Source organism: Astatotilapia calliptera, chromosome 20 (assembly GCF_900246225.1).
Source record: "Astatotilapia calliptera chromosome 20, fAstCal1.2, whole genome shotgun sequence".
Taxonomy (NCBI): Eukaryota; Metazoa; Chordata; class Actinopteri; order Cichliformes; family Cichlidae; genus Astatotilapia; species Astatotilapia calliptera.
Window position 1 is genome coordinate 2081365 of NC_039321.1, and position 24765 is coordinate 2106129.

Here is a 24765-nt window from a genome sequence, read left to right on the forward strand (position 1 = left end):
ACAGACTTTTTGATCTGCTGCCCTCTGGCAGACGGTACAGAAGCCTGCAGACCAGGACCCCCCAACATAGGAACAGTTTCTTTCCCCTCGCCATCTCCCTTCTTAACAGTTGACCTGTCACACTGCTCCCACTGCCAGACTGCAACTGCACCTTATGTACATTCTGTAGTATTCATTCCACCTCATTCATTTATGTATTTTATGTATATAAGTTTAGATTAGTTATTTATAGTTGGTTTACACAGCTTTGTCTATGTATGTGTATGCATGTGTAATGTATATATAGACACGTGTGTGTGTGTGTGTGTGTGTGTGTGTGTGTGTGTGTGTGTGTGTGTGTGTGTGTGTGTGTGTGTGTGTGTGTGTGTGTGATTTGCTTGAGAGCCACCATCTACTGGAACCAAATTCCTTGTATGTGTCTGCACATATACTTGGCCAATAAACACGATTCTGATTCTGATTCTGATTCTCACAGTCACAGGAAGCTCATTAGTGATGAGAAAGTGGAGAGTAATGAGGCACTTGTGAAATAACTATCGACAAGTGCTTTAAGTTTTGCGCTACATGAATAAAACTGAATTGATGTAAAACATGAAACACAATGAAAGAAAATTAAACTTCAGAGTAAAACAGGAAGTAACTAGAAGATAACACTGTTAAGGCTACCGCTGAACACCTGAATAGCTCATTTAAGTAATGGAAAAATGTCCTAGCTAACATATAATATATATTCACTATTTAATAACTAAGAAAAGGGAATCTGACTCATTATCACGTCTTGGGCCATCTTTGGGTTATAGTCTTTTCATTCTTTGTGTTTATTAAGTGAAGTTAGCGAGTTTCTCTGTGTGTTCCTGCTAAAACTGTAATTTATCTTAGAACGAACTGTATCTTCCTGTTTCTAACTGCATTTCAGTTTCAACTGATGATGGCGAAACCAGTAATTTGTGTTGTAAACACTGTCACCAGAGTTCCTCAAGGTGATGGATGTAAGTGTGAAAAGCATCAACTCAGTTAAAATTCCCATTCCCACTCACGACGAGGGGCAGGGATACCTGAGTAAGTAGAGGAAGGTTGGGGGTTTGAATCCACTGAATGGCAACCCTGAGGTGCCCACTGGCTGCCCAACTTTCAGATTCTCTCACAGATTCTAACGCTATATTTTATTATTATTTTATTTCATTATTATTTTAATATTTTATTACAGTTTATTTATTTATTCATTTAACTAAAAAGTTATTTTGAATGTATTTTTTTATCACCACATTATTTATCCAATTTCCATTTTTCCCTTCTATTCTCATCTCTATTGCTGTTTCGTCACTCATCCAGGTGACGTCTTCAGTCTCAGCTGACTGCAGGTTTCCCCAATCTTATAAACAGTACATTTGAACAATGACTGAAACCAGCCCACTGAAGGAACAATGAGTCATGAGGTTAGTTTCTTGATTATTAATATGCAAATTGTTAGTCTTTGACCTCTCTATTTTTGGTTTCTACGCCGCCCATGTCACCTCTACTTGCAGCCCGCATGATGACGTGAAGAAATATTTTAAAAAATTATTAAAAAATTATTTAACATGAAGGCAACAGGCAGAGTGTTACGGCATAGCCCTAAAGCATGCAGCCTGATGGGCAGTGTAGTCCGTGCTGCAGGGAGAATGGACTGTCATACCCGTGATGTGTCTGTGAGCGAGGAGGGAGAGAAAGGAAAAGTACGAGCTGTCACGGAGCAGAAACGGGAGCTGGAAGCATGTAAATATAATAATAACCACTGCAGCCAAGAAGAGAGCCTGACGAGCCCAGTTGTAAGTAAGCTGTTAAGACTCGACTGTACGCTGTGTTCGTGTTTTCCTCTGAAACAATACGTTTCGTTGCAGCAGCCTTTCAACGCCTCTCTCTGTCTCTCGCTAGCAAAGTTGACCCAGACAACAAAGTAGTTGATTTCAACTCTTGGCTCTTGACGGAGGCGATCGCACTTTCTCCCTCTCCCTTATCTTTCCTGATTGGCTTCTCATGTCCTTTGTATAGTCTCGCTTATTCTCTAACCCTAAGAGAGTCTCCCAGACTTGTTCTCTAAAAACCTGAAGAAGAATTATGGATTTGATCAACGGGTCCCTTAACGAAACGGACACCCTCCTGGGCTTGGGAGAGCCTTATTGTCCTGTGGAGATGTTTGCTGTCGGATACTTGATGGTCCGTTGCATTGTGTGTCTGGCGACACTCTCGGTGGAGGACACTGAATGACATCTACCAATTCGGAACTACGGTAACAGAGTTTTGGCTGATTGGAGCTGGATCGGACCTGGCTTATCAAAGAACAAGAAGCAGCTACAGATGTTCAAAACCCCACAAGGCTGCCCGACATGATTGGTAAATGGTAAATGGCCTGTATTTGTACAGTGCTTTACTTAGTCCCTAAGGATCCCAAAGCACTTTACACTACATCCAGTCATCCACCCATTCACACACTGGTGATGGCAGCTACATTGCAGCCACAGCCACCCTGGGGCGCACTGACAGAGGCGAGGCTGCCGGACACTGGCGCCACCGGGCCCTCTGACCACCACCAGTAGGCAACGGGTGAAGTGTCTTGCCCAAGGACACAACGACCGAGACTGTCCAAGCCGGGGCTTGAACCGGCAACCGTCCGATTACAAGGTGAACTCCCAACTCTTGAGTCACGATCGCCCCGTTGATGATGTCACGGCTGTGTGTACTCAAGACTGAGTTTGTTGAACACAATATGGATAAGATCTTGGAGAAGAACAACGGGAATTGAGAGACCTGGTGAACAGTGACGGAAATTAGACCAACTGTAAAATTGGAAGCAGTTTCTTTGCACTAACCAAAACAACTACCATCTTCATCTCATGCGGGCCCCCCAGCGCCAGCTGGATGCTCAAGGCAAAAGGTGAAGGGAACAACAAAATTCTCCTTTAGATAACAAAACTGTATTGTGACTCTCTCCCCTCTCATTCAAGGCCACCCGAGTGGACCGAAAAGTGTTGGCTTTTGCCTAACCGAGTGAAGGGACACTTTATCTCGATTGAACATGGAACACACCCCCTCCGAACGCCTTTTAATGCTCATGTCTTCTGTGTTGTGAGTTTTCCCCCCTTAATAATAAACACCAGAAACTGCATTTATTTTTACTTTATCTTTATCTAATATTTAAATTTGTTTGATGATCTGAAGCAAAATGTGCAAAAAAATGAGGAAATGGTGAACAGAGTTTCACACCACTGTATACGACAACACCAGCATCAACAGTGAAACGCAGAGAACAGAGAGACACAATCAGAGACACGGGGAAGATAAAAATTACAACGAGCACTACAGATAAAATCAAATGTGTGAACACAAGATGTTACAAGCACTGAACTCATCAACATATTGTAAAAAGAACCAGAGACTCAGTATCATGAAAACTGGATGAAAATACAATAAACACAAAAATTAAGATTAATAACAATGAAAACAACTAAATAGAAACGATCGTAATGCAAACATGCATTTGGACGCAGTGTTTGGAGTGAGAGAACCGCTTCCCCGCTCATCCAGGACACTTCTTCAGGCTCCGAAAGTGTGACGTCCAGATGAATAGAACTAACTTTCCAGCTCGAAACAGAATCTCAAACTTGAAAATATTAAATACGTTTTCCAAAGTCAAAAACACGACTAATACCCGAAATGAGAAACTCTGAAATAAAATCTTTCTTTTTTCTGTTTGTAAAATCATCGGTCTGGGCTTCACATCACAAACGAGTAGCTAAAAACAGCTGTTCCACTTAAAATGTTTGATGTTTAACTTCATGTAGCATCAACTCTGACACCTTTTAAACTGATATAGTCACAAACATTAGACGGTAAAAAAATCCTAATAATTTTGAAAAGAACAAAGAATGAAAACTCTTCACAGGCTACTCTTGACTTTTCGAGCTTCCTTCTTTGTTTGCTTCTCATCCTTGTAGAAAACCTCCCCACCTGACTGCGTCCTCCAGCTCAGGCTGATGTCTCCATCGACTCTCTGGTCCTTCAGCTTCTGTTTAAGCTGCAACACAAAAAACATGTTTGCCTGAATGTCACTCAGAAAAACGTCTCCAGCTATATCCTGCATATTTTACTCAGCTGATTTGAAGGGATCATATTAATTAGAATTTAAATATAATTTACACTGAATATACTGCTGTCTTTTTGTGGGCAGTGACATCACAGGCACATAAATTACTTCACTGGAGGGCGATTTGAGGCATGCACTGTGTTCAGCACACACCCCACACAGTTTGGCTGAGCAATCATGGCGGCTACTCTAGAGGTGGAAAACTCCTGTAGGTGGCACCAGTGGAGCAATAGATATCCATGTCATACTGCATCTGTGTGCCAGGAGCAGGGAGGAAAGCCCTCCACAGGGTTATTACCACCACTCAATGCGCTCTACCCGCCCACGCAGACTATTGTCCTTCCCACCCTGAACCTCTGCCAAACTTCTCAGGACATTAAACACAAAGATAAATAGATTAAAAATGACAGTAGTTATAGCTTTTGGTTAAAAACTAAGTGCTGGTGGAAGTTTGCAGTTGTTTAAATAAAGAGTGCATGCAACAAATGTCCATGTGAAATGTGTTGTGTTATCTTTGTTTTTTTTTCCAATAGAATTGTTGTGATATTTTGATACCACGGTAGCATTTACAGGATATTGTTTTGTAGTGAAAACTGTTACTCAATAAGGCCCATTTACTAGTTGTTTTTCTCTTTCTCTGTGACCCAAGAATTGATGTGTAAGAATCACAGGCTGGTACCCCAAGGTCGAAAATACCACAGAGACGAGACCACTTCCTTACTCCCATCCTCCCTTCCTTATCCTTTAGAAAAGAGCTTGTTAAAGGCCAGGTGGTTTGTTTCAGAATTCACTAATGAAAGAACTCTGTATTCTATGTCTAGGAGTGTATTTTGCTGGGATGATCATAAATTGTAGCTGAAGAGATAAACTACACAAAAGATACTTCTTTGCTCAGAAGGCAGGAAGACGTTTCCTTATTTGGTCTGTACCGGTTTGAACTGAGAACATGCTGACACACGAACCTTTTTCCTCTATATAAACTGTTGTATACTTAATAAACCTTTGAGTTGATTGTGGGAGAGCAATCTGAACAGTCTGTGTCACTTTGTTCTCCTAACTGCTCCCGGCGCTGTAACTAACCTGCTGAACGGCATACCTGAGTGTTACTTTGAATAATTAGGAGTCTTATAAGGAAAGGACAAAACTCTGCTTATCGCTCACGCCACGGAGGAAACCCGGGATGGAAATTTCCTTCAAGAATATTTACTGGTTACTTGTATGTTTGAGCTGGTTTTTCAAAGTTTTTCACTTTGTCGATCATAAAACTGGTTTTGGACATTTTTCAGTTGGGTGTCTACACCACATGTGTAGTTGTAGTTTTGTTTCCAAAATTCAAAACCCAACAGAGTGCTGAAAAAGATGAAAAGGAAACACAAAGTAAAAATCTAAATGATCTGCCTGTTTCAGCACGTCTTCCATCACAGCAGGGTCACTCAGGTCCACACTGGAGTTTTTCACCAGTCCCAGTCTCACTACATGCTTGCTGCGAGCACATACTTCTGTAAATGAAAGAAAATAATGGTTAGGGTTAGCCGAAGAGAGAGCACACGCTGCTGTTTTTTCACTGAAAGGTGCTATCATCTCCAAACTGTACAAAAGTGGGCATGAAACTCTACATGCACAAAGCCTAATTTACATCATGGAGCCCTGCTCCCCAAAGATGACATAGATGTAACACTGTGAAGCTGGGTTTTGGAAATAAGTAGTTAAAGCTTTTAAAACATGTTTAATGCCCTTTTCTGTCAGCACAGGACCTGACATTACCAGGTTAGCTGGTCGCTGCTAAAAGTCTTACATTAGTTTATATTAGCTAACTAATAGTAACAGGAAAAGTCTTTTGCTTGTCCAAATTAGTTTTATGTAAAGAACCGAGGATAAACTGCCCACTTTCACTCTGTTTCATAAGCAGTCAGTGGGTTTTTTTGTCGTTTGGCTAGCTGCACTGAAACTGGAGATCCAGCTGTTAGCTGCAATGTTCGGGTTTGCAAAGCACTTTATGAATGAGGACTGTGTGGAGGAGAGCCTTGGAGCCAGTTTACAACAGCACAGGTTACTACATGCACATCACACCACAAACATGACTGTGTTTCTTGATTTTTAGTTAGCTAAAGTAAACTAATGCAAGTCTACTGACTGCAACCAAACAGCCAACCCTGTGATGTCACGTTACGTACTGACAGAAGATGGTGCTAGACATGGTTTTAACTTTATGCAGCTGAGCGACAGTTGAATCTGTGTCAGTGTTTGATAGATAGATAGATAGATAGATAGATAGATAGATAGATAGATAGATAGATAGATAGATAGATAGATAGATAGATAGATAGATAGATAGATAGATAGATAGATTCATGCACACTTTAAAGGTTTCACTTCCTGGTATTTTGTTACATTTTTCAATGCAGCCTCCAGAACAGTTACTGTACATGTTTGTCATTTTTGCACAAACAGAGGCACAACAGCGCTGCCCTGTCTCTGCAAAGTTGAGCTAAATGACAATACTGACGGGATAGCATAGGCTAGCTTACCACTGTAGCAAACAAATGCTCTCTTATAATCACAGTTCCAATCTTCCCATTTTCCTTCCTTTCCAAAGTATGCTGCCACACACATCTCCTTGTGAAAATTGTTGTTTGGTTCTTTTGTATCCCAGTATCTAAACGAGGAGCTGGATCCATCTATCCACTTCCAGGAGTCTCTGAAAAGGCCGATCCAGGCTTTTTTCCCTTTGGGTATCAGCTCCTTTATCTTCTGGTTCTCTGACATGTTTCTCACACTGGCCAGGTCTGTGTAATGAGCTCTGCAGAAGCTCTGGGCGTCCGTCCATGTCATCATGTTTTTGATGAAGACAAATGTCACATCTGACTCTGAAAAAGATAGAAACAATAAACATGAAGGCAAATAGAAGCAGAGTCAGGAAAGAAATCACAGAAAAACCCTGTATGTTTGAATGGTTCTGTATTATTTAAAGTCCTCACCTGCGATGTAAATGCAGACTGCATTACGGACGGCATCACAGTCTCTGTCATTCCATAATCCGCTGTCAAACATCTCTGCACAACATTCAGTGCCTTTATAGTTATTCGGTTCCTCAGGTGACCAATTTCTGAGCTCAGGTTCTACATCTTTGTAGAAACCCGTGTCGTCCATCGACCACCTCCAGCTGTTCACGTCGTTGTACAAGCCGATCCAGGCTCGCTGTGTTTCATGTGTTTCATTGGGCAAAGGTGTGACATAAAGAACATGAACTCAACCGTTGGCCCAATAATACAAAGTAAATTTTAGCTCTAAGGACTTAAAAGATTTAAAATGCACGAACAAAAAGTATTTTTCTCACACGAAATACAGAATTTTACTTTACAGGCACCTTCTGATTTTCACATTACAAATTTCATGTGGATACTTTGAGCATCATCTGCATCTTATATAATTATTAAAAACGATGTTAAGGAGATATTTACATTGCTGTATTCTGAGTATTTCATTTTTTCCAAGTCTGCCATGTTGTTCAGAGTCTTCACATCCTCCATGCTTTCTATTGCAGCCAGGTCTGTGTAATACTGTCTGCAGTGCTGCTGTGCTTCAGTCCAGTTCTTCTGCTCATAAACAAAATGGTACTGACGCTGAGCACTTGAGGAAACGGCCCACAGCCCTGACACAGATGTGAATATTAATTACATGGTGAAAAACAAGCAAAACTAGTCTCTCATCCATTTCAGTCTGCTCGGTCGTGTTGATTATTTAATCAGTACAGCGATTAAAGAATGGTGTGTAGTTAAAATATTATTTATAGTTGTGAAAGTCACCAGATGAAAAAAATAATAAAGCTATTTATTTATTGTTAACTAATATTAAGAAAAATAGATTAAAATACTTGCCTGAAACCGCTTTGATGAACAGAAGAAACTTTTCCATCCTCGTCTGTTGCCTGTTTCATGTATGACGGTAAACATGGAGCTGCAAAGTAATAAGGAGGAAATAATTTGGATCAGATTTGCATGTTATAAAGGGGTAAATGAACTCATTGCCTCAGTCGTTATTTAAATGGAGAGAGAGAGAGAGGGGGGGGGGGGGGGGGGGGAGTTTCAATAGTAACCAGAGTATATGTTGCATGTTCTAGTTTTATATGGGTCGTCTTTTTTACACGTGACTTCAAGCTTATGTCCCAGTGGCAGCTGGGTCACAAACTGGGCTTAGCATGACTGTGTAGCATTGAGAATTTATACCCAACAGCCTGTACTGTTCATGTTCTAGAATAAGATCTTCATGAAAACATCACTTTCTCTTGGGTCTTGATTAGAGTGAAGACTTAACACTGGTTAGGCTCCAGGGGACTTTCTGCTTGTTGTAAAGCATTCTTGAGTTTGGGAATGGATGGCCTGGAGGACGTGTTACTATCCATCCATCCATCCATCTTCATCCGCTTTATCCAAGGCTGTGTCGCGGGGGCAGAAGCCTAAGCAGAGAGGCCCAGACCTCCCTCTCCCCAGCCACCTCCTCAAGCTTATCCAGGGGAACACCAAGGCGTTCCCAGGCCAGGCGAGAGATATAATCTCTCCAGTGTGTCCTGGGTCTGCCCCGGGGCCTCCTCCCGTGTTACTATGTAAATAAAAAGATGCAGCACCGGTGCTCACACGTTTACTTTAATCTTAAATTGTGTGTGAGGCTAAGCCGGTGAGGAGAACACCAGGACTTTATTGGCACAACCCATAAGATGTCATCTGTGCACAATGTTCTTCTTCTGCTGTCTGGTTTTCCACCTTTCCAATTTCTGAACTCAGCCTCACTATTTTCATAAACAGCTGTAAACCTACAGCTGTTTACATCATCATACAGTCCAGTCCAGGATCGCAGCCAGCAGGTGAAACTTTGATCATACTCTCATGAGCCTGTCCTGTCAGTGATTACTCCATGTGTCCAATGAAGACGTGACGTGTACGAGTGTCAAAAATATGTTTCAGTTAAACAGAGAGAGTGAATTTACATCGCTGTCTGTTATCAGATTTGCTCAAGTCCACCATGTCAGGGTCTTCACATCCTCCATGTTTTCTATGGTGGCCAGCTCCAATGCAGCGGCGATGACCAGAACAAGTTTCTCCATCCTTGTTTGTTCTGCTCGTATCTGTCACTGCACACACTCAGATAATAAAATAACTCAGGAAGTTATACATGAACACGTTAATGTTTACATCATGCAAAGTTATTAAAAGGAGAATATTTGCTTGTGAGGTTATTTCGTGTCATTTAACTGATACTGGAGACGCTGTTGGCTGGATGATGTAACCGTGGAGCTTTACTGATGCTGTTGGGATGTGATGAAGTTTCCTGAATGAACATAAAGGAAATGTGTAAGGAGTGATCATAAGGCAGCGATGTCTGTATGTGGATACCTGCTGCCAGCTCCATCACAAAGCTGCACATTCAGTGTCATTTAAGAGAAACAGGAGAGAGCAGCGTCAGACTGCCAGCAGCTGAAAGATCAATGTTTGAATTTTGTTCTTGTTTTCACATATGGCAAATTTTATATTACTGTAAGTAATTCTCTCCTTCAGCTGCATAAATGAACTTAAGTGACTGTTGATGTAATTAAGGCATCAATTTAATTTTTTTTTTAAACTGATACTAGTAAGAGGAGACGTTACAGTTATAGGTCATAATTCTGGGCTCTTGGGAAAATTAACCCCAAAAACCAAAAGGTTTGACCAAAACCACCTTTGCCATAGAGTAGGCTGAAAATTAATATCCAGCATATTCCACTTGTTGGATGTTTGTAAGTCTCGATCCAGCATCATCCAACCATCCAGCGCCCGGGTGTGGTGAGCGGCTATGGAAGGATTATCTCCAGCAGTGTGAGGCCAGGTAAAGACATCTGTGGCCTGTGATGAGATGAAAACTGATTGGAAAACAACTAAAGCATGAAGAATGGACACGAAACAAATCTTTTAAGATAAATAATGCAACACTCAAAGCTTTTATCTTTGCTTAAGGGTTTTTTATCTTCTTTGTTTTCTTTGTGTCGCTGTGAAAAACATTTCCATCTGACTGCTTCCTCCAGCTCAGGGTGATGTCCCCTCTAACCCCGTGGGCCTGGAGCTGCTGTTTAACCTGAGACACACAGAAAATGTAAGATATAAAACTGTAATAGAGTCAATTCTTGACTGCAATTTTGTTCTTTTACAAGAAAACTATGTCCTATAACATTATCATATTTGCCAATATAATTACTGTTTAGGCCACTACAATAATTACAGTTGCTGGGCCTTTTACAAAGCCTTAGGGAGAGAGGAGAGGACGCACATACCAGACTGGTGTCTTCTTTTTAATGGGAACAAAATAATTTCTGTTAATATTTACAATCTGATGTGGCAAACATACTGGTCTTGTTACACACCAGGGGGGTCAAGCCAAAGAAAAGACAGAAAAAACACAACATCTGAACCTCCAGAGTTCTGCAAACAGTCTTTGGACAGATGAGACCAAGAATAATGTGTCCCAGCGAATGAAAGACACCGCTTACAATCTGAAGAATATCACATCATGTGTGGCCGCCACCAGTTTATGATGATGTGGCTGCTGAGAGAAGTAGCAGGAGGAATCATGAAGTGGACTCTCAGCTCAGGTTCAGAACCTGCAGAACTGATGGGACAGAGGGATGATGGGCCAAAGCAAACTGCAAAAGCAACCCAAGAGTTTCTCAAGACCAAAGTGAAGGCAGAGAAACCCACAAACAAGCAGGAATGAAACACGGCTGCAGTGAAACGCTGAGCAACACAAAGGAGGAAAGACAGCATTTAATGATGTCCACGTATTCCAGACTTCAGGAAATCAGTGACTGCAAAAGATTTTCATCAACCTTTAAAAAATCCATATCACAGTACGTTGGATCGTCCAGTTACCTTTGAGCCTTGGAAATCTGGCTATCTAAGTTGAAAATGACTAATAGTTAAACAGCTCAGTACTTTTGTTGAACCCCCTGAAATAAATCTGTACGTCTGTGCTTCAATCACACGTCGATTGATTTAAAATCTGTTTTTTGTTGAGAAGTTCTGACTTGTATGTAAACTGGAACTCTTGTTGCCTTTAAAAATTACCAGTTTCAGCATGTCGTCCATCACAGCAGCACGATTCAGATCCAGATGAGCGTTTTTCTCCAGCCTGATTCTCACCGCTTGCTTGTAAACAGGATCTTTTTAAAGAGAAAAGTAAGGTTCACAGTTAGCCAGTGAGGTTCACTGAAAGCTGCTTTCTGTGCATTTACAACAAACACCCACTGGATGTGCTGCCTGACTCCACAGAATTTGATGCATTATTCGTTTTAAAGTCCAACTTTTATATAAATTACTTCTGTTTTATTTTAAGCTAAATGCACTGCATGCATGCAGCCGTGTGTAGATGTAGCTGAAGGCTGTCTGAATCATGGCTTACCACTGTAGCAGACAAATGGCTTCTTCCAGTCACAGTTCCAGTCCTCCCAGTTTCCAGAATGTTTAAAGTATGCTGCCACACAGTTCTCTCTCCAGTATTGGTTATTTGGTTCTTTTGTTTTCCAGTATCTAAATGTGGAGGTCCTTCCATCCGTACACTTCCAGGAATCTCTGAAAAGGCCGATCCAGGCAGATCGATCTTCAGCAGGCACCAACTCCTTTACCCTCCGATTCTCTGACACGTTTCTCGCACTGGCCAGGTCTGTGTGATGAGCCCTGCAGTAGCTCTGAGCCTGAGCCCATGTCATCGTTTTGTTGATGAACACAAATGTCTCATTTTGCCCTGAAAATGGACCAAAGTGAAGTGTGAAGTGCACAAACATGAGGGATACATCTTCACGTTAGCTACCACTGAGACAAATAGACCCAAAAAGTCTTTAAATCAAGAATGAAGTGTGCATGATTTGTTTGATGGTCGTGCACAGATTGAGATCCTCACCTCTGACATCAGAGCAGATTGCACTGAGGGTTTTGTCACAGGGTTTATCATTCCATTCTCCACTGACAAAAATCTCTGCACAAAGTTCGTGTCCCCCTTTATTGTCCGGTTGTCCAGGCTTCCAGTTTCTGAACTCAGCCTCATCACTTCTGTCCGACCTCGACCACCTCCAGCTGCTCACGTCATTGTACAACCCGATCCAGGCTCGCTGTAAGCAACGAGTAACGAGTGACATCCCTGACTTTTCTGATTAGTGGTACATCATCTTTTTAAATATAGGAGAAATATTTATAAACAAGGTTTTTAAAGACAAAGTTTGTTAGTTTGAAAGTTTATAGATAAACCCTGTCATTCATGGGTATTTCATTACATATTATAAAAAACGATACTACTGCAAAGGCTGGGGAATAACAATAGCAAGGCATTTCAGTTAAGGTCAAGTGACTGTGGGCCCCAGTTTTAGCAGATCACATAAACGTACAATAAGAAAAAAAACAGGAACAGGGGAATATTGCAGAGAAAAATTAAATACGTGAGTGTGTACAAGTATTTGACCTGCCAGTGTTACAAATATGTTGCAGTTAAACAGAGAGAGTGAACTTACATAGCTGTCGGCAGATTTATCAAATTTGTTCAAGTCCACCATGTCATTCAGGGTCTTCACATCCTCCATGTTTTCTATGGTGGCCAGGTCTGTGTAATACAGTCTGCAGTGACTCAGTGCTTCAGTCCAGTTCTTCTGCTCATAAACAAAATGGTACTGACGTTCAGGATTTAAGCACACGGCCCACAGCCCTGCAGTGACAGACATGCATGATCACTTTTAAAAAAGTAACTTGACATTTCAGTGAAGTCTGAACTTATTCCAGCAGTAAAAGCATATCCAGTATTACTGCCACTGACATACTGTAGCTTTCTATTCAAGCTATCATTCTGTTTTCATTACAGCAAATATAAAAACACCTTAAAACACTTGCCTGATGCAGCGGCGATGAACAGAACAAGTTTCTCCATCCTTGTTTGTTCTGCTCGTATCTGTCACTGCACACACTCAGATAATGAAGTAACTCAGGAGGTTATACATGAACACGTTAATGTTTACATCATGCAAAGTTATTAAAAGGAGAATATTTGCTTGTGAGGTTATTTCGTGTCATATAACTGATACAGGAGACGCTGTTGGCTGGATGATGTATACCACAAAAATGTATAATTAAATGTGAAATTCAAAGATATTCTCATCAATTGTTGAGTCTAAGTCTAGAACTTGAACTCCTTTGTTCTAATCCTCAGACATCAGAGCATGTTAAGGTAACATGGTCGCAATTTCCATTGGCCCAGGATCCATTCCCACCTCGGTGAGCGCAGGGATCTTTGCCTTCCCTACTGTCTGGTTGTCTCAGTTTCTGAACTCAGCCTCACTGCTGTCATAGAAATGTCTGTTTGACATTGATCACCTTCAGCTGTTCACATCATCGTACAGCCCAAACCAGGCTCGCCTCAGGTGTGCTTCAGTTAGTTAAATAGTAGCTTTGTGATAAGCTCTGAAACTAAAATGGCTTTATTATTACTGAACATCTCATATAGTTTTTCTGATTGGGGGAAAAATTTGTCACTCTAAAATACAGTGGAGCAGTAATAAATGGAAGCATTCAGTTAACGTGCAATGATAGAGATTACATGGCTGTAGGTCTTTTGCACAAGTCTGTCATGCTGTTCAGGGTATTCACATACTCTGTGTTTTCTGTAGGGGGCAGGTCTCTGCATGTATGTATGTTTGGCTCTTTGACAACAAAACAAAGACTTTCCACACTACTGCAAGTGTACAGTATTTTGTGACGTGTGTCCATCCATATTTGCAAAGTTATCTTTTTAATACTGGCTCACTCATTATGTAAATAAATAGAGATAAGTATAATTTTAATTAATAAAATAAGAGATCAAAATAAGAGACAGCTGGAAAACACATTTAGCTCTACGAAATAAACGTTCTCTGAAGTAAATACAACGGAGCGTAATTTTAAAATAAAACTTTTTTGTATTAATTCATATCTGTATATATTTTACAGTCCAGTTATATAATTTGTCATTTCAATGGCTCTACTGTCGTCATTGTCATATAATCAGTTTATTAATAAAGGTTTATTTAAAAAACAAAACAAAACGTCCAATGAGATTCCACGTCGAAAGTCCTCGTCAGCGCACCGGTTCGACGCATGCGCAGATGACTAACTTCCTGCTTCCTGACAGCTGCACAACAACAGAAGACTTTTCGCTCTGTGCTCCGTGCGTGTTTCCCCGATCTTTGATTTCAGGTCATATCTGTGTCCGAGTCCACCTGTCTCACCTGTCCGTCTGTCTGTCTGTCTACATGCGCGCTCCCGTGTGCGCGGCGCTGCTGGTGTGGGTGCTGACGGATGCGGCAGCTCGTCAGTTCTCGGAGGAGGAGATGGCTGCTGTCAGGTACGAACACCAGCTCTGTCTGCACTCGGTTTAAAGTTGAGTTTTGTGCAGACACCACCCATCCTCCCTTCATCACGCCAGCTGGAGCGAGTCTGAGGGTGGGTGCGTGTGTCTGAAGGGGCAAACGCGAACACTAGACTGGGATCCCACTGTGAGTTTGAGAGTGGGGAAACTCCCACAACACAATAATCAAATAATAATTGTAAAGTGTTTTTTTTTTACTGTACGTTTCCACTCAGCAGTCATCTTAGCAATGCGTCCGGCAGATGTTTGGGTCGTTTTATTGTATTTTATTTACAAAGTCACTAGGGCTGCCACAAACGATTATTTTGATAGTTGACTAGTCACTGATTATTTATGCGATTAGTCGACTAATCAGATCATCATCCACTGGACGTAAAACTACAGCTTATTGCACCAGCAGCATCTGCTCTTATATAACTATCATTAGCTTACAGCTTTAAGCTTTTAAGGTGCTAACTAAAAATAAAGACAAGATGATAGTTTATTCAATTTTAATGAAATTTGCAGATTGTTTCGGTGAAGTTTAATAAACTCCTTGCTATCTAAAATATAACAGGACACTGGGGTATATTCTCCAGCATCTCACACTTCTGATAATCAGCTGTCTGCTTGACGTTTATTCAGCTGTGTAAAAACTATAACTTTAATCTCAGCCAAACCGATTTACTCAGGAACAAATAAAATACTAAAAAAAAAAAAAGCCAAACAACAACATTTTTAATTTATCTAAGTGACTCATATATATTTAACCTGAGTCGCGAAAGACGGCGGTGGGTTTGAAAATGATTTGCCGGGAGTCCGGTGTTCTCACGGCGCTAGTGACCTAGCCCCCGGCTAGCTATCGAGCTAGTGGGTAACAGACGTCTCCGAAAACGTCGGAGCGCTTTTGAAAATATGTGGTGTCCTGATAAACTGAGCAGATATTTGAGGTTTACACAGCTACATTCTCGCCTGAAAATATGTTAAACGTTTATTTTGTGACCCAGAAAGAATAATAAGAGTAATATTCAAACTAACTAGCTGCCGCCATTGTTGGAAACTAAGCTGGGCCGCGCTATGAATTCTGGGACACAGCTGCTTCTTCTTCTTCGGGGTTTAACGGCAGCTGGCATCCTTGTACATGCAGTGCTGCCATCTTCTGTTTCAGTCCGTTATTACACTCTTAAATCCTGCTACTTATTCCTGCGTCTTTTGCGATCTTACAAAGCTTCAAACGACACGTCGACTATTAAATCAGTCGTCGACGATTTTGATAGTCGACGTAATCGTGACTAGTCGACAAATCGTGGCAGCCCTAAAAGTCACCACACTCAGACCACGAGCAACAGCTGGCGACTGTGGGGAGGAAGAACTCAAGACCACAAACAAGACAAAAAACAAACTGTGGAAGAGAGATGCCAAATTGAATGATATGCAGCAGTGGCTTTAAAACAATATAAGATAAGTGCGAGTTGCCTTCATTTGCATCTTAATTGTCTCTCATTTGTTTTTTGTGTTTGACTGATTCTGTTCCTAAGCAGTGGGTGTGGGCAGGTTTGATGTTTGTGGAAATATTTCACTCTACTATCAGCTGCATTTGCCTCATAATTTGAACACTGCCTCCTTCTTTCTTTTAAGGGTTTGACTTAAGCAACTGACATGTGCGTTTAATTTTTTCAGATATTTCAAACTGATGATTACGAGAAGTCCCAACATATTCACAGGTTAATCGGTTTGTTTTTAAAAGCTTTGAATTCACCTGAAACACAAACGTTTTTAATGTGTCGATGAAAGCACACAGATTCGTTTAGGTGATGTAAAGTATGAACTCTGGTCCTAAACAACCTTAAACAGCCATTCGTGTACAGCTCAATCTGCTCTCGTTTGTTTGCGTGTTTGTCTGCCTGTGTCAGTAATGTGAGAAGCTTTTATTCTGAAAAACGTTGAAAGTTATTCTAACTGTTCAGTGGTTTACTTTGCTTGCTTTTCCGAAATCCCGTTAAAAAGTTGCTCTGGCTTCAGAGCGTTTCCATTTTGATTCTAATATATGTTGAAATATTTTTGTACTTGGATGTTTAACGTTTTTCACACGAGGGAAAAATTGCAGAATCCAATTTTTACTGAATTAGTTTCATCTAAATTTGAATACTTTGATAAATTGTCCCGTCCTTAATGTAACAAACTTCATCTCTCAGACAGCGCATCAAATCCATGTTCTACCACGCCTATAACAGTTACCTTGACAACGCCTTCCCCTACGATGAGCTCCGCCCTCTCACCTGCGATGGACAGGACACGTGGGGCAGGTGAGGCAGTTTAAAAACTTGAATGTAAAGTACACTTTACTGCAGTGAACTTTTCTTTACTTAGAAAATCGGGTCAAGTTCAAGGACACAACGTGTGAAAATCAGTAGAAACTTTGTATTACTCACATTTCATGGATTGTTTCAAACTTCACAACACTACAGCCTTAGGGGACATGAGTATCTAGGTTGACCTTGACCTTCACTGTTAGCACCTAAGGTCAAAGTTGACCTTAAAAAAATAATAAAGATGCCATGTTGAGTGGTATTATGTGTATACACATACACAAGGCCCTACAACGTTACGATGACCCATAAAGTCACACAGCATGAATATATCCTAAAATCTCAGGTTTCTACAGCTGATAGAAGCCAAAGATTTCAGTCAGTTCTGCTCCAATCATACGGGTATCATAAGATAATCAAATCGATTAATCATCTTCACATTTCCAACAATTTCCAACAATGCTGACATCAGCATGTTTAATAAAAGCATCACTATTTTAACACAGCGTGTGCCTTTCAGGGAGATCTGAACTCTCTGAGCGCTCTTGTTTCTTTTATTTTGTAGTTATAAGACACTTCCTGTCTCAACAGGACACAGCTAGCACACGCCAAACCTTTAAGTATTTCTTTTACCTTTCTCTGATTTTTACCACCTTATAAAACCATCAGGTCACATTTATGAATTTATTTAGTATATTCAGGTGAAATTAGTTAATTTTATTTCCCTCTAATGAACAGATTCAAGATTTCTCTTATAAAAGTTTAATAAATTTACTGCTTTTTCCAAAGTCCAACACATTACACACATCACATTAAAAAATTGTGACTTAAATATTAAATTATACGATTATGATTTTTTCTCTTGTTTATGTATTTATGCATGTGGAAGGAAGTTGCGTTTAGACAAAGAATTTCAAAGTAAAACATTGAAAATATTCTCTTCAATTAAAGTGGTTCAGAAGAAAACATTATGTCAGGTTAAGAGTTGTCAGAGACAGTAAAATGACCCCTGCTGCTCTTTTCTCCACAGTTTCTCGCTCACTCTGATTGACGCCCTCGACACTCTGCTGGTAAGACTGGAAACAGACGTTTTACGTTTACAGAGCCTTTAACAAACACCGATGAGCAGATGTTGTACTCCTGTGCCGTGACACGACAGTCGTCCGATGTGTTCTCTCTGAAGGTTTTGGGAAACCGTACGGAGTTCCAGCGAGTGGCGTCGATCCTCCAAGACACCGTCGACTTCGACATCGACGTCAACGCGTCCGTGTTTGAAACCAACATCAGAGGTACTGACGGACGATTCGGACTCTGAGGGGAAACTCATGTTCAACATTTAAACTGCTGTTTTTATATACACTGCACCTCTGGGCACAGGAGCTGTGGCAAAGGAGAGTGTCCACCTCAGGTTAATGTGTGTGTGTGTGTTTGCGTGTAGTTGTGGGTGGTCTGCTGTCAGCCCATCTCTTGGCGAAGAGGGCGGGAATGGAGCTGGAGCCCGGGTGGCCCTGCTCAGGACCGCTGCTGAGGATGGCCGAGGACGCCGCCAGGAAGCTGCTGCCTGGTGTGTTCTGGCGTTTCAGACTCTCTAGTTTTAATGAACTACTTTGAAAAGCACACATGAATAAATCGGTGAAATTTGTCTCAACAATAAATCAGCGTTTGAGACTCCCACCGGCATGCCGTACGGTACGGTGAACCTTCTGCGTGGCGTCAGTCCCACTGAGACACCGGTCACCTGTACCGCTGGCGTGGGAACCTTCATCCTGGAGTTCGCCACACTGAGTCGACTAACGGGAGACCCGACATTTGAGAACGTCGCCCGCCGAGCCCTGAGAGCCCTGTGGAAGACCAGATCTGACATCGGACTGGTAAATAAAGTGTCTGCTACAACCGTCCGCTCACATCCAACCCAAAGTGCAAACATGGCAGCTAAAGTCGGAAAAGGCCTAATGAGCATTTGTATAGGGTGAGCCACTGATAGGCCAGCTTGTCTTCCTTGGCTAGTCAGTGAAATTAATTTAAACAAAAACAAAAACATTTAAATATGCTGATTTTATGCGAAAGTTTCTGTGGAGGGCTTTGTGCCAAATCACAGCAGTCCTGGAGCTGGTGAAGGAGCGACCCTGCCAGAGCTCGCTGGCTTTTAGCTGAATGTGTCAATAAAAAAGGAACAGCCCTCCTACCTGTTTCTGTCACCTGTCTGCCCGCCCAGGTGGGGAACCACATTGACATCGTGTCCACGAAGTGGGTCGCTCAGGATGCTGGTATTGGCGCGGGAGTCGACTCGTACTTCGAGTATCTGGTCAAAGGAGCCGTTATGCTGCAGGATGAAGAGCTGCTCAGCATGTTCCAGGGTAACAGTCACAGCGCTTCCTCCTGACAGCTGCTAAGCAATTTCCTGTTTTAGTAAAAAAAAAAAGTTTGATTTGTGGAGACAAATAAAATATTTTTTCTAGCCTGTAAGTTGTCGTCAGGGTTGGTTTGTCCGATGCTTCCAGCTGCATAACTTCTGCACTTTCTGGCAAAAGTTTTGTGAAAGCTTCAGTTGATGCCTCTGTGCTAACAAACAGAAGGAAAACCAAACATCTGATCTCTGATCCTGTGATGTCTTTTATCAGCGTATGATCGAGCCATCCAGAACTACACCCGCTTTGACGACTGGTACCTGTGGGTGCAGATGCACAAAGGAACTGTGTCCATGCCCATTTTCCAGAGTCTGGAGGCCTTCTGGCCCGGCCTGCAGGTGAGTGAACGCACAAACACAAGTCTGTAACGGGAGGCTGTTAACATACAAACAAAGTTAAATCTGTGTTTCAGTCTCTGCTGGGAAACCTGGACAGTGCTGTGAGAACTTTCCAGAATTATTATTCTGTGTGGAGACAGTTTGGAGGACTGCCTGAGTTTTACAGCATCCCTCAGGGTTACACTGTGGATAAGAGAGAGGGCTACCCACTGAGACCAGGTCAGTCCACTAACACCCTCCGCCTATCGCGTTCTGTCTTCGGGGTCAAAGGTTACAGTCGGAGCTCATTCAGACTAATATTTATCAGCTTCAGGGAGTGATGGGAAGCTGGTTGATTTTTAGTGTCTTGAGATAATCTGAGCTAAACAGCAGGTGAGTAATGCTTTCTGAGATGGGCACCAACACAGAGCTTTATCGCAATAATATTTATTGTGATTTATTTATTGTGTATTATTGTACACGCACAGTGTTGCTCCTGAGTTCAGCCCTCATCACGTCCCACCCCCTCAAGCCAAAGCTTCAGATATGAACTACTACCTTTCAGGACATCCCTCTCATGCATGCATGGAGATGAACCTTGAAGGCGCTGATATCAGTTACCTGGGTGTCATAAAACTCCGGAGTCTAGTTTTTGGTTGTTTTCTGAGCAACTTGAAGTAACAAACCAGCTGATCTTCCTTCTTCCTACGTGTTTCAGAGTTAATCGAGAGCGCGATGTACCTGTTCAGGGCAACAGGTGATCACACCTATCTCCAGCTGGGCGTCGACGCTCTGGAGTCCATCGAGAAGATCGCCAAGACGCCGTGTGGATATGCCAGCGTAAGTCCCACTATCAGTTTGATTGGCTGGCCTTAGTTATCACTTTGAAGTGCTCGTGATTAAAAAGAGCTCACGAGTAAAGTTTTCCTCGCTCTTCTTCCTGCAGGTTAAAGACCTGCGAGATCACCAGCTGGACAACAGGATGGAATCCTTCTTTCTAGCTGAAACCATCAAGTACCTCTACCTGCTCTTTGACCCCACCCACTTTCTGCACGGCGGAGGGACGGAGGGGGACGGGTCGTGGGAGGAGGGTGGGGAGGCGGGGGAGTGTGTGTTAGGGGCAGGGGGGTTCATCTTTAACACGGAGGCTCACCCTCTGGATCCGGCGGCGCTGTACTGCTGCGGCCGGCACGACCAGGACCGCCAGGAGCTACAAGACATCCTGCTCACCCTGTCGCAGCCCGGCAGCCAATCAAAACCCCCTCCCAAACAGACAGAGGGGGGCAGCCAATCGGAGAGCATTGCTCTGAAACCCGGAGAGAAGAAGACGCCCCCTCTGCTGTCCTGCCCCGTTCAGCCGTTCAGCGCTCGGCTCTCCATCCTGGGACAAGTTTTTACCGACAACACGTGAGACTGTTCGACTTCCTCCGAGCGTCTCGCCGTGAGCGACTGAGTGAGACCCGAATCTCAGCAGCTCAGTGAAAACAGAGTTTTGAGGTTTCCGTTTCCTAAACTGACCTTCCTACACAGATCTGCTGGGGTTCGCTTTTTGTTGCTATGAAGGAGCTCAGGACCAGAACTTTGCTGTGCTTTGTCGACTCAAATGTAATTTAAATTAAAGAGAAAATATATTTTTATTTAAAACAAATGTTGTTTCTTGTCTGTTTTACACGGTTGGTGATGAGGTGTTTTTTGTGCAGGCCAGGGCTTTTACTCTCTGAATGCCTGACAGTGTGTCGGTCACCACTGTCAGGCATGAACACTCTCCCATTAGGGCGTGGATGCACCACCTTGGGGTGTTGGTGGGGGGCTGGGTGTCCTGCAGTGTCTGGAACTGGGATTCTCGCAGCAGATTGGCTGGTTCCTTTGAGGATGTCGGGTGGTGCGTCCGTGGATGGCGATGGCTCTGTTTCGTCCACCTGACGGGTCGTATGTGTCAGAGCCACATTTCCTTCAGATGTTAGTGGTTCTGTCGTTGTGGCCGATCACTGTAGTTGACAGTTGTTGTTTGTTACTTCTGTGAACCTGCCTCCATTAGTCTGAAGCCTGTTTGTTTATCCTTTGTGCGTTTACTGTCGTTGTTATAGTTACAGCAGACAGGAGTTACATCCCCAAATGATCCTCTACACCAGGGGTGCCCAATCCCGGTCCTCAAGAGCTACCGTCCTACAGCTCTTAGATGCATCCTTGTTCCCACACACCTGAATCAAATGAATGGCTTGTTATCAGGCCTTTGCCAAACATGATGGCATGCTGAAGAGATCAAACCATTTGATTCAGCTGTGTTGGAGTAGGGATGCATCTAAAAGCTGCAGGACGGTAGCTCTCGAGGACCGGGATTGGGCACCCCTGCTCTACACCAAAGAAATAGAGAAATGTCTAAAGGTCATCACGATATAAGGTTGTAATGACTTTGATGCTTTACAACCACGCAGCTCCTCCGTAGGGGTAAATGTGTTTAATCACTTAGAGGTCACAACTACGGAAACGACGGTCGGGTCACCGAGCTCGAGCAGTCTGCATTAACTTCCTTTGCACCATTTAAGGTTTCGTCTTCACTCAGAGTTTCTGTGACCAGCCAACGGTTTCTGAAATGTGGGGACAGATTTATAAGTTTCCAAAACAGACGGGAAGTGTTTTCCCCTCTAAATCCAGGATCCAGACCTCTGAGTACAAAAGACAGGAGTCAAACTGTTTAAACTTTAAGTGTTTCTGTGAGAGCAGTTAAACAAAATTCTGACTGTTGATTGGGTTTACATCGCCTGTCAGCAGGAATCAGGAACAATGGGCTCGTGTTCAGGAGCCTTTGTCACTGTGGTTACTATAAAACCAGCAGACAGAACAAGAGTCCACAAATGAAAGAATTAATAACACGAGGGCGTGCAGGCGGTGTTATGTCTGTGCCGTGTGGGTGTCTGTGCTCGCAGCAGCCAGAGGGAGGCAGTGTTTCGCCTCCATAGTGCCAAAGTATGTCCGGCATCTGGGAGTCAGGGTCCTACAGAGACGTGTCACATACAGAAATCATGAACCTTTTATAGTTTTCTTAATGTCTTCTTCTTGGACTGATTTCATGCAAATCATTCTTTTTATGTAACATTTGCCCCGAGAAGCACAGCTGCAAGTGACTGAATATCAATTATTGATTACACATTGGTTTGTTTGTGATCCAGTATAGATTACAGTTTATTACTAATGAGTCCCAGCATAAACTTTTCCCGACGTACAAACAAAGATGGTCTGTTGAAACTCGGTATAATCATAAATTAAGTTCTGTGTGATGAGAAACAGTGCAGAGCCTCGTGACAGCAGACTGCAGGTCTTTACAGAAACACGAGTGAATGAAAAGCAGTGAGATCCAAGTCACTTGATACTATTTTACATTTAAAAGAGGGCACATCCTGACGATTCAAAATCTGAGGGAGCCGGGCAGCAAATCCCCGCTCATCATTAATGACGAGCAAGCGGCTCAAGTGCCTAAACCGCAGCGCTGCTAACAGGCTGACTGCAGATCAGCGCCCACAGACTCCCAGGTTAAAGTGTCAGACTTTGAAGTGGATCGTTTCTGTTTGGTTTATCTAGGCTCAAAGCCCGCTGGAACACAAGACCAACAAACTGCACGACAAAACAGAACAAGACAGAGCTCTTTGTGTTTGTGGCTCGCGAGGGAAGTCAGTCAAAGTTGAGGAAAAGATTCCTTCACCTGAACTCAACCAACTTCAACTGATTCCTTTATTGTCAGCAAGCAATCGTTCATGAATATGCAATTACAAATATACATGACATCCTTAAGCAGGCATCTCTGAACAACATCGGTGTCTGGATTCTGTGTGTGTGTGTGTGTGTGTGTGTGTGTGTGTGTGTGTGTGTGTGTGTGTGTGTGTGTGTGTGTGTGTGTGTGTGTCCAGCCAGACAGACATTTAAAGCACTTTTAAGAACAGCACAGTCTAGTTCCTGCAGCTATAATGGAAATGATAACGTCGAGACTGCTTCTTCTCATCTCATGGTACACACGTGCACACAGAGTCTTATCAGACCTAATAAGGATATGATTTTTATCAGCATACAAATGATTAAATATTTCTAAGCATAAATGACCATCTTAAATGATCAATTCTGACAGTTTCCTTCTTGGTTATTATTTTTTGTTGTTTTTATTTTGGACTGACACAGACGGGCAGCTGATCAGTGACTGCCAGGCCTCATTTATACTAACTGGATGTGTGCTGTAGATCTCAAACCCCGGCTGGGCTCACAAAGACTTTGAAAATGTTGCCAGGAACCAAACCAAAGGCTTTTAAAAAGGAGCAGTAATGTTTTCTAGTCAATTCAAAGACTCACAGGTAAAAATCAGCAAGTATTGGTTTAAAACCTAACGAGGAACCTGCTGGATCATGAGCAGTCCAAACTATGTGGACTAAATGAAATACTGTAACGCTGCATAGGGAGGAACATTTTGTGCGTATGTGCGGTGACACGAAGGACTTGCAACACTTGACAAACGGGCTGAGCACTGCATTTGTATCGTGCATGTGAATATGCAGTGACGGAGTAACAAATGTTCTACGTGAAAAGTGAAGAGGTCATCTTCAGGAAGCAGAATGTTGCCATTAAATTTAAGGCTACGATTGATTTTGTCCTGTCATCTGTCTGTTTGATGCTCAGGAGGAGATCTGTGTGAGGGAGACACGAATAAACAAACCTAATCATGATTAAAAACTTCATATCCTCAGAGATTTGCAGCAGTTAAAATGGTGAAAGGCAGTTTTAACAGAGTGATTGTTTCTGGATTTCATGTAATTAAACATCAACTTTTCCTGGTGTGTATCCAGTTTTCCAGCTCTTCAGTTTCCTCACTGATCTAAATTACAGACTCATTTACCAGCAAACAGTTTTCATATGGATGCAAACGAGTCAGGAGTTCAGTCAGGGCAGGGCTGACGGCTGATTTCAGCTGAAGTCGTTCTGATTGAGAAGACTTATAGATCCTCCATCCTCCGTCTTACCAAAGTAATTGATCATCTTTCCACAAGAGTTCAAGAGTTTGTTGGATTATCTGATTATCTGGCTTCACAAGCTGTAATTTGACGGCACCGTGGTGGCTGAGTGGTTAGCACTGTTACCACAAAGCAAGAAGATTCAAACCCACCCAGAGCCCTACCGCGTGGAGTTTAACCCATGTTTGTGCGTTTAGCTCCACTCAATTAAAAAAAGGCAGGTTG

General features: G+C 42.4%; 3 protein-coding genes across 8 annotated transcripts; 1 reads left to right on the forward strand and 2 right to left on the reverse strand.

Moving 5' to 3' along the window:
• Positions 1-3230: 3230 nt before the first annotated feature.
• On the reverse strand, positions 3231-9162 carry LOC113014035 (macrophage mannose receptor 1-like). Its single transcript, XM_026155354.1, has 7 exons — positions 9108-9162; positions 8002-8080; positions 7585-7775; positions 7102-7321; positions 6652-6990; positions 5522-5622; positions 3231-4054 (listed from the first exon to the last, which is right to left on the reverse strand). Exons 2-7 carry the CDS (start codon positions 8036-8038, stop codon positions 3917-3919), a joined length of 1026 nt encoding a protein of 341 aa, XP_026011139.1. The 5' UTR covers positions 8039-8080; positions 9108-9162; the 3' UTR covers positions 3231-3916.
• A 224-nt stretch (positions 9163-9386) lies between these two features.
• On the reverse strand, positions 9387-13600 carry LOC113014036 (macrophage mannose receptor 1-like). 3 transcript variants are annotated; one of them, XM_026155355.1, is made up of 8 exons: positions 13401-13600; positions 13024-13087; positions 12651-12841; positions 12047-12254; positions 11549-11890; positions 11215-11309; positions 9836-10228; positions 9387-9448 (listed from the first exon to the last, which is right to left on the reverse strand). In XM_026155355.1, the coding sequence occupies exons 2-7, from the start codon at positions 13058-13060 to the stop codon at positions 10106-10108; spliced, it is 996 nt and encodes a 331-aa protein (XP_026011140.1). In that variant the 5' UTR covers positions 13061-13087; positions 13401-13600; the 3' UTR covers positions 9387-9448; positions 9836-10105. The 3 variants fall into 3 exon arrangements, with proteins under 3 accessions (XP_026011140.1, XP_026011142.1, XP_026011141.1); XM_026155357.1 differs by lacking the exon at positions 13024-13087 and having other exon boundaries at positions 12651-12785; XM_026155356.1 differs by lacking the exon at positions 13401-13600 and having other exon boundaries at positions 13024-13386.
• A 699-nt stretch (positions 13601-14299) lies between these two features.
• Positions 14300-21194, forward strand: edem2 (ER degradation enhancer, mannosidase alpha-like 2). 4 transcript variants are annotated; one of them, XM_026155049.1, is made up of 12 exons: positions 14300-14509; positions 16193-16236; positions 16708-16818; positions 17852-17891; positions 18005-18110; positions 18260-18385; positions 18481-18692; positions 19037-19178; positions 19443-19567; positions 19642-19786; positions 20265-20386; positions 20493-21194. In XM_026155049.1, the coding sequence occupies exons 3-12, from the start codon at positions 16724-16726 to the stop codon at positions 20955-20957; spliced, it is 1578 nt and encodes a 525-aa protein (XP_026010834.1). In that variant the 5' UTR covers positions 14300-14509; positions 16193-16236; positions 16708-16723; the 3' UTR covers positions 20958-21194. The 4 variants fall into 4 exon arrangements, with proteins under 4 accessions (XP_026010834.1, XP_026010832.1, XP_026010835.1 ...); XM_026155050.1 differs by lacking the exon at positions 14300-14509 and adding an exon at positions 14554-14660; XM_026155047.1 differs by lacking the exon at positions 16193-16236 and having other exon boundaries at positions 14418-14509.
• Positions 21195-24765: the final 3571 nt, after the last annotated feature.

Excerpts from the sequence above, each read along its gene's own strand:
- LOC113014035 (XM_026155354.1), bottom strand. The coding sequence starts at position 8,038 with ATGGAAAAGTTTCTTCTGTTCATCAAAGCGGTTTCAG. Across the intron at positions 7,322-7,584 it reads AATACTCAGAATACAGCAAT|CGAGCCTGGATCGGCTTGTA; the intron begins GTAAATATCTCC and ends CATGAAACACAG. Across the intron at positions 5,623-6,651 it reads AGCATTTGTTTGCTACAGTG|AAGTATGTGCTCGCAGCAAG; the intron begins GTAAGCTAGCCT and ends TTTCATTTACAG.
- LOC113014036 (XM_026155355.1), bottom strand. The coding sequence starts at position 13,060 with ATGGAGAAACTTGTTCTGTTCATCGCCGCTGCATCAG. Across the intron at positions 11,891-12,046 it reads AATCTGCTCTGATGTCAGAG|GGCAAAATGAGACATTTGTG; the intron begins GTGAGGATCTCA and ends GTCCATTTTCAG. Across the intron at positions 10,229-11,214 it reads TGGACGACATGCTGAAACTG|GTTAAACAGCAGCTCCAGGC; the intron begins GTAATTTTTAAA and ends TGTGTGTCTCAG.
- edem2 (XM_026155047.1), top strand. The coding sequence starts at position 14,418 with ATGCGCGCTCCCGTGTGCGCGGCGCTGCTGGTGTGGGTGCTGACGGAT. Across the intron at positions 18,693-19,036 it reads CCAGATCTGACATCGGACTG|GTGGGGAACCACATTGACAT; the intron begins GTAAATAAAGTG and ends CTGCCCGCCCAG. Across the intron at positions 20,387-20,492 it reads CGCCGTGTGGATATGCCAGC|GTTAAAGACCTGCGAGATCA; the intron begins GTAAGTCCCACT and ends TTCTTCCTGCAG.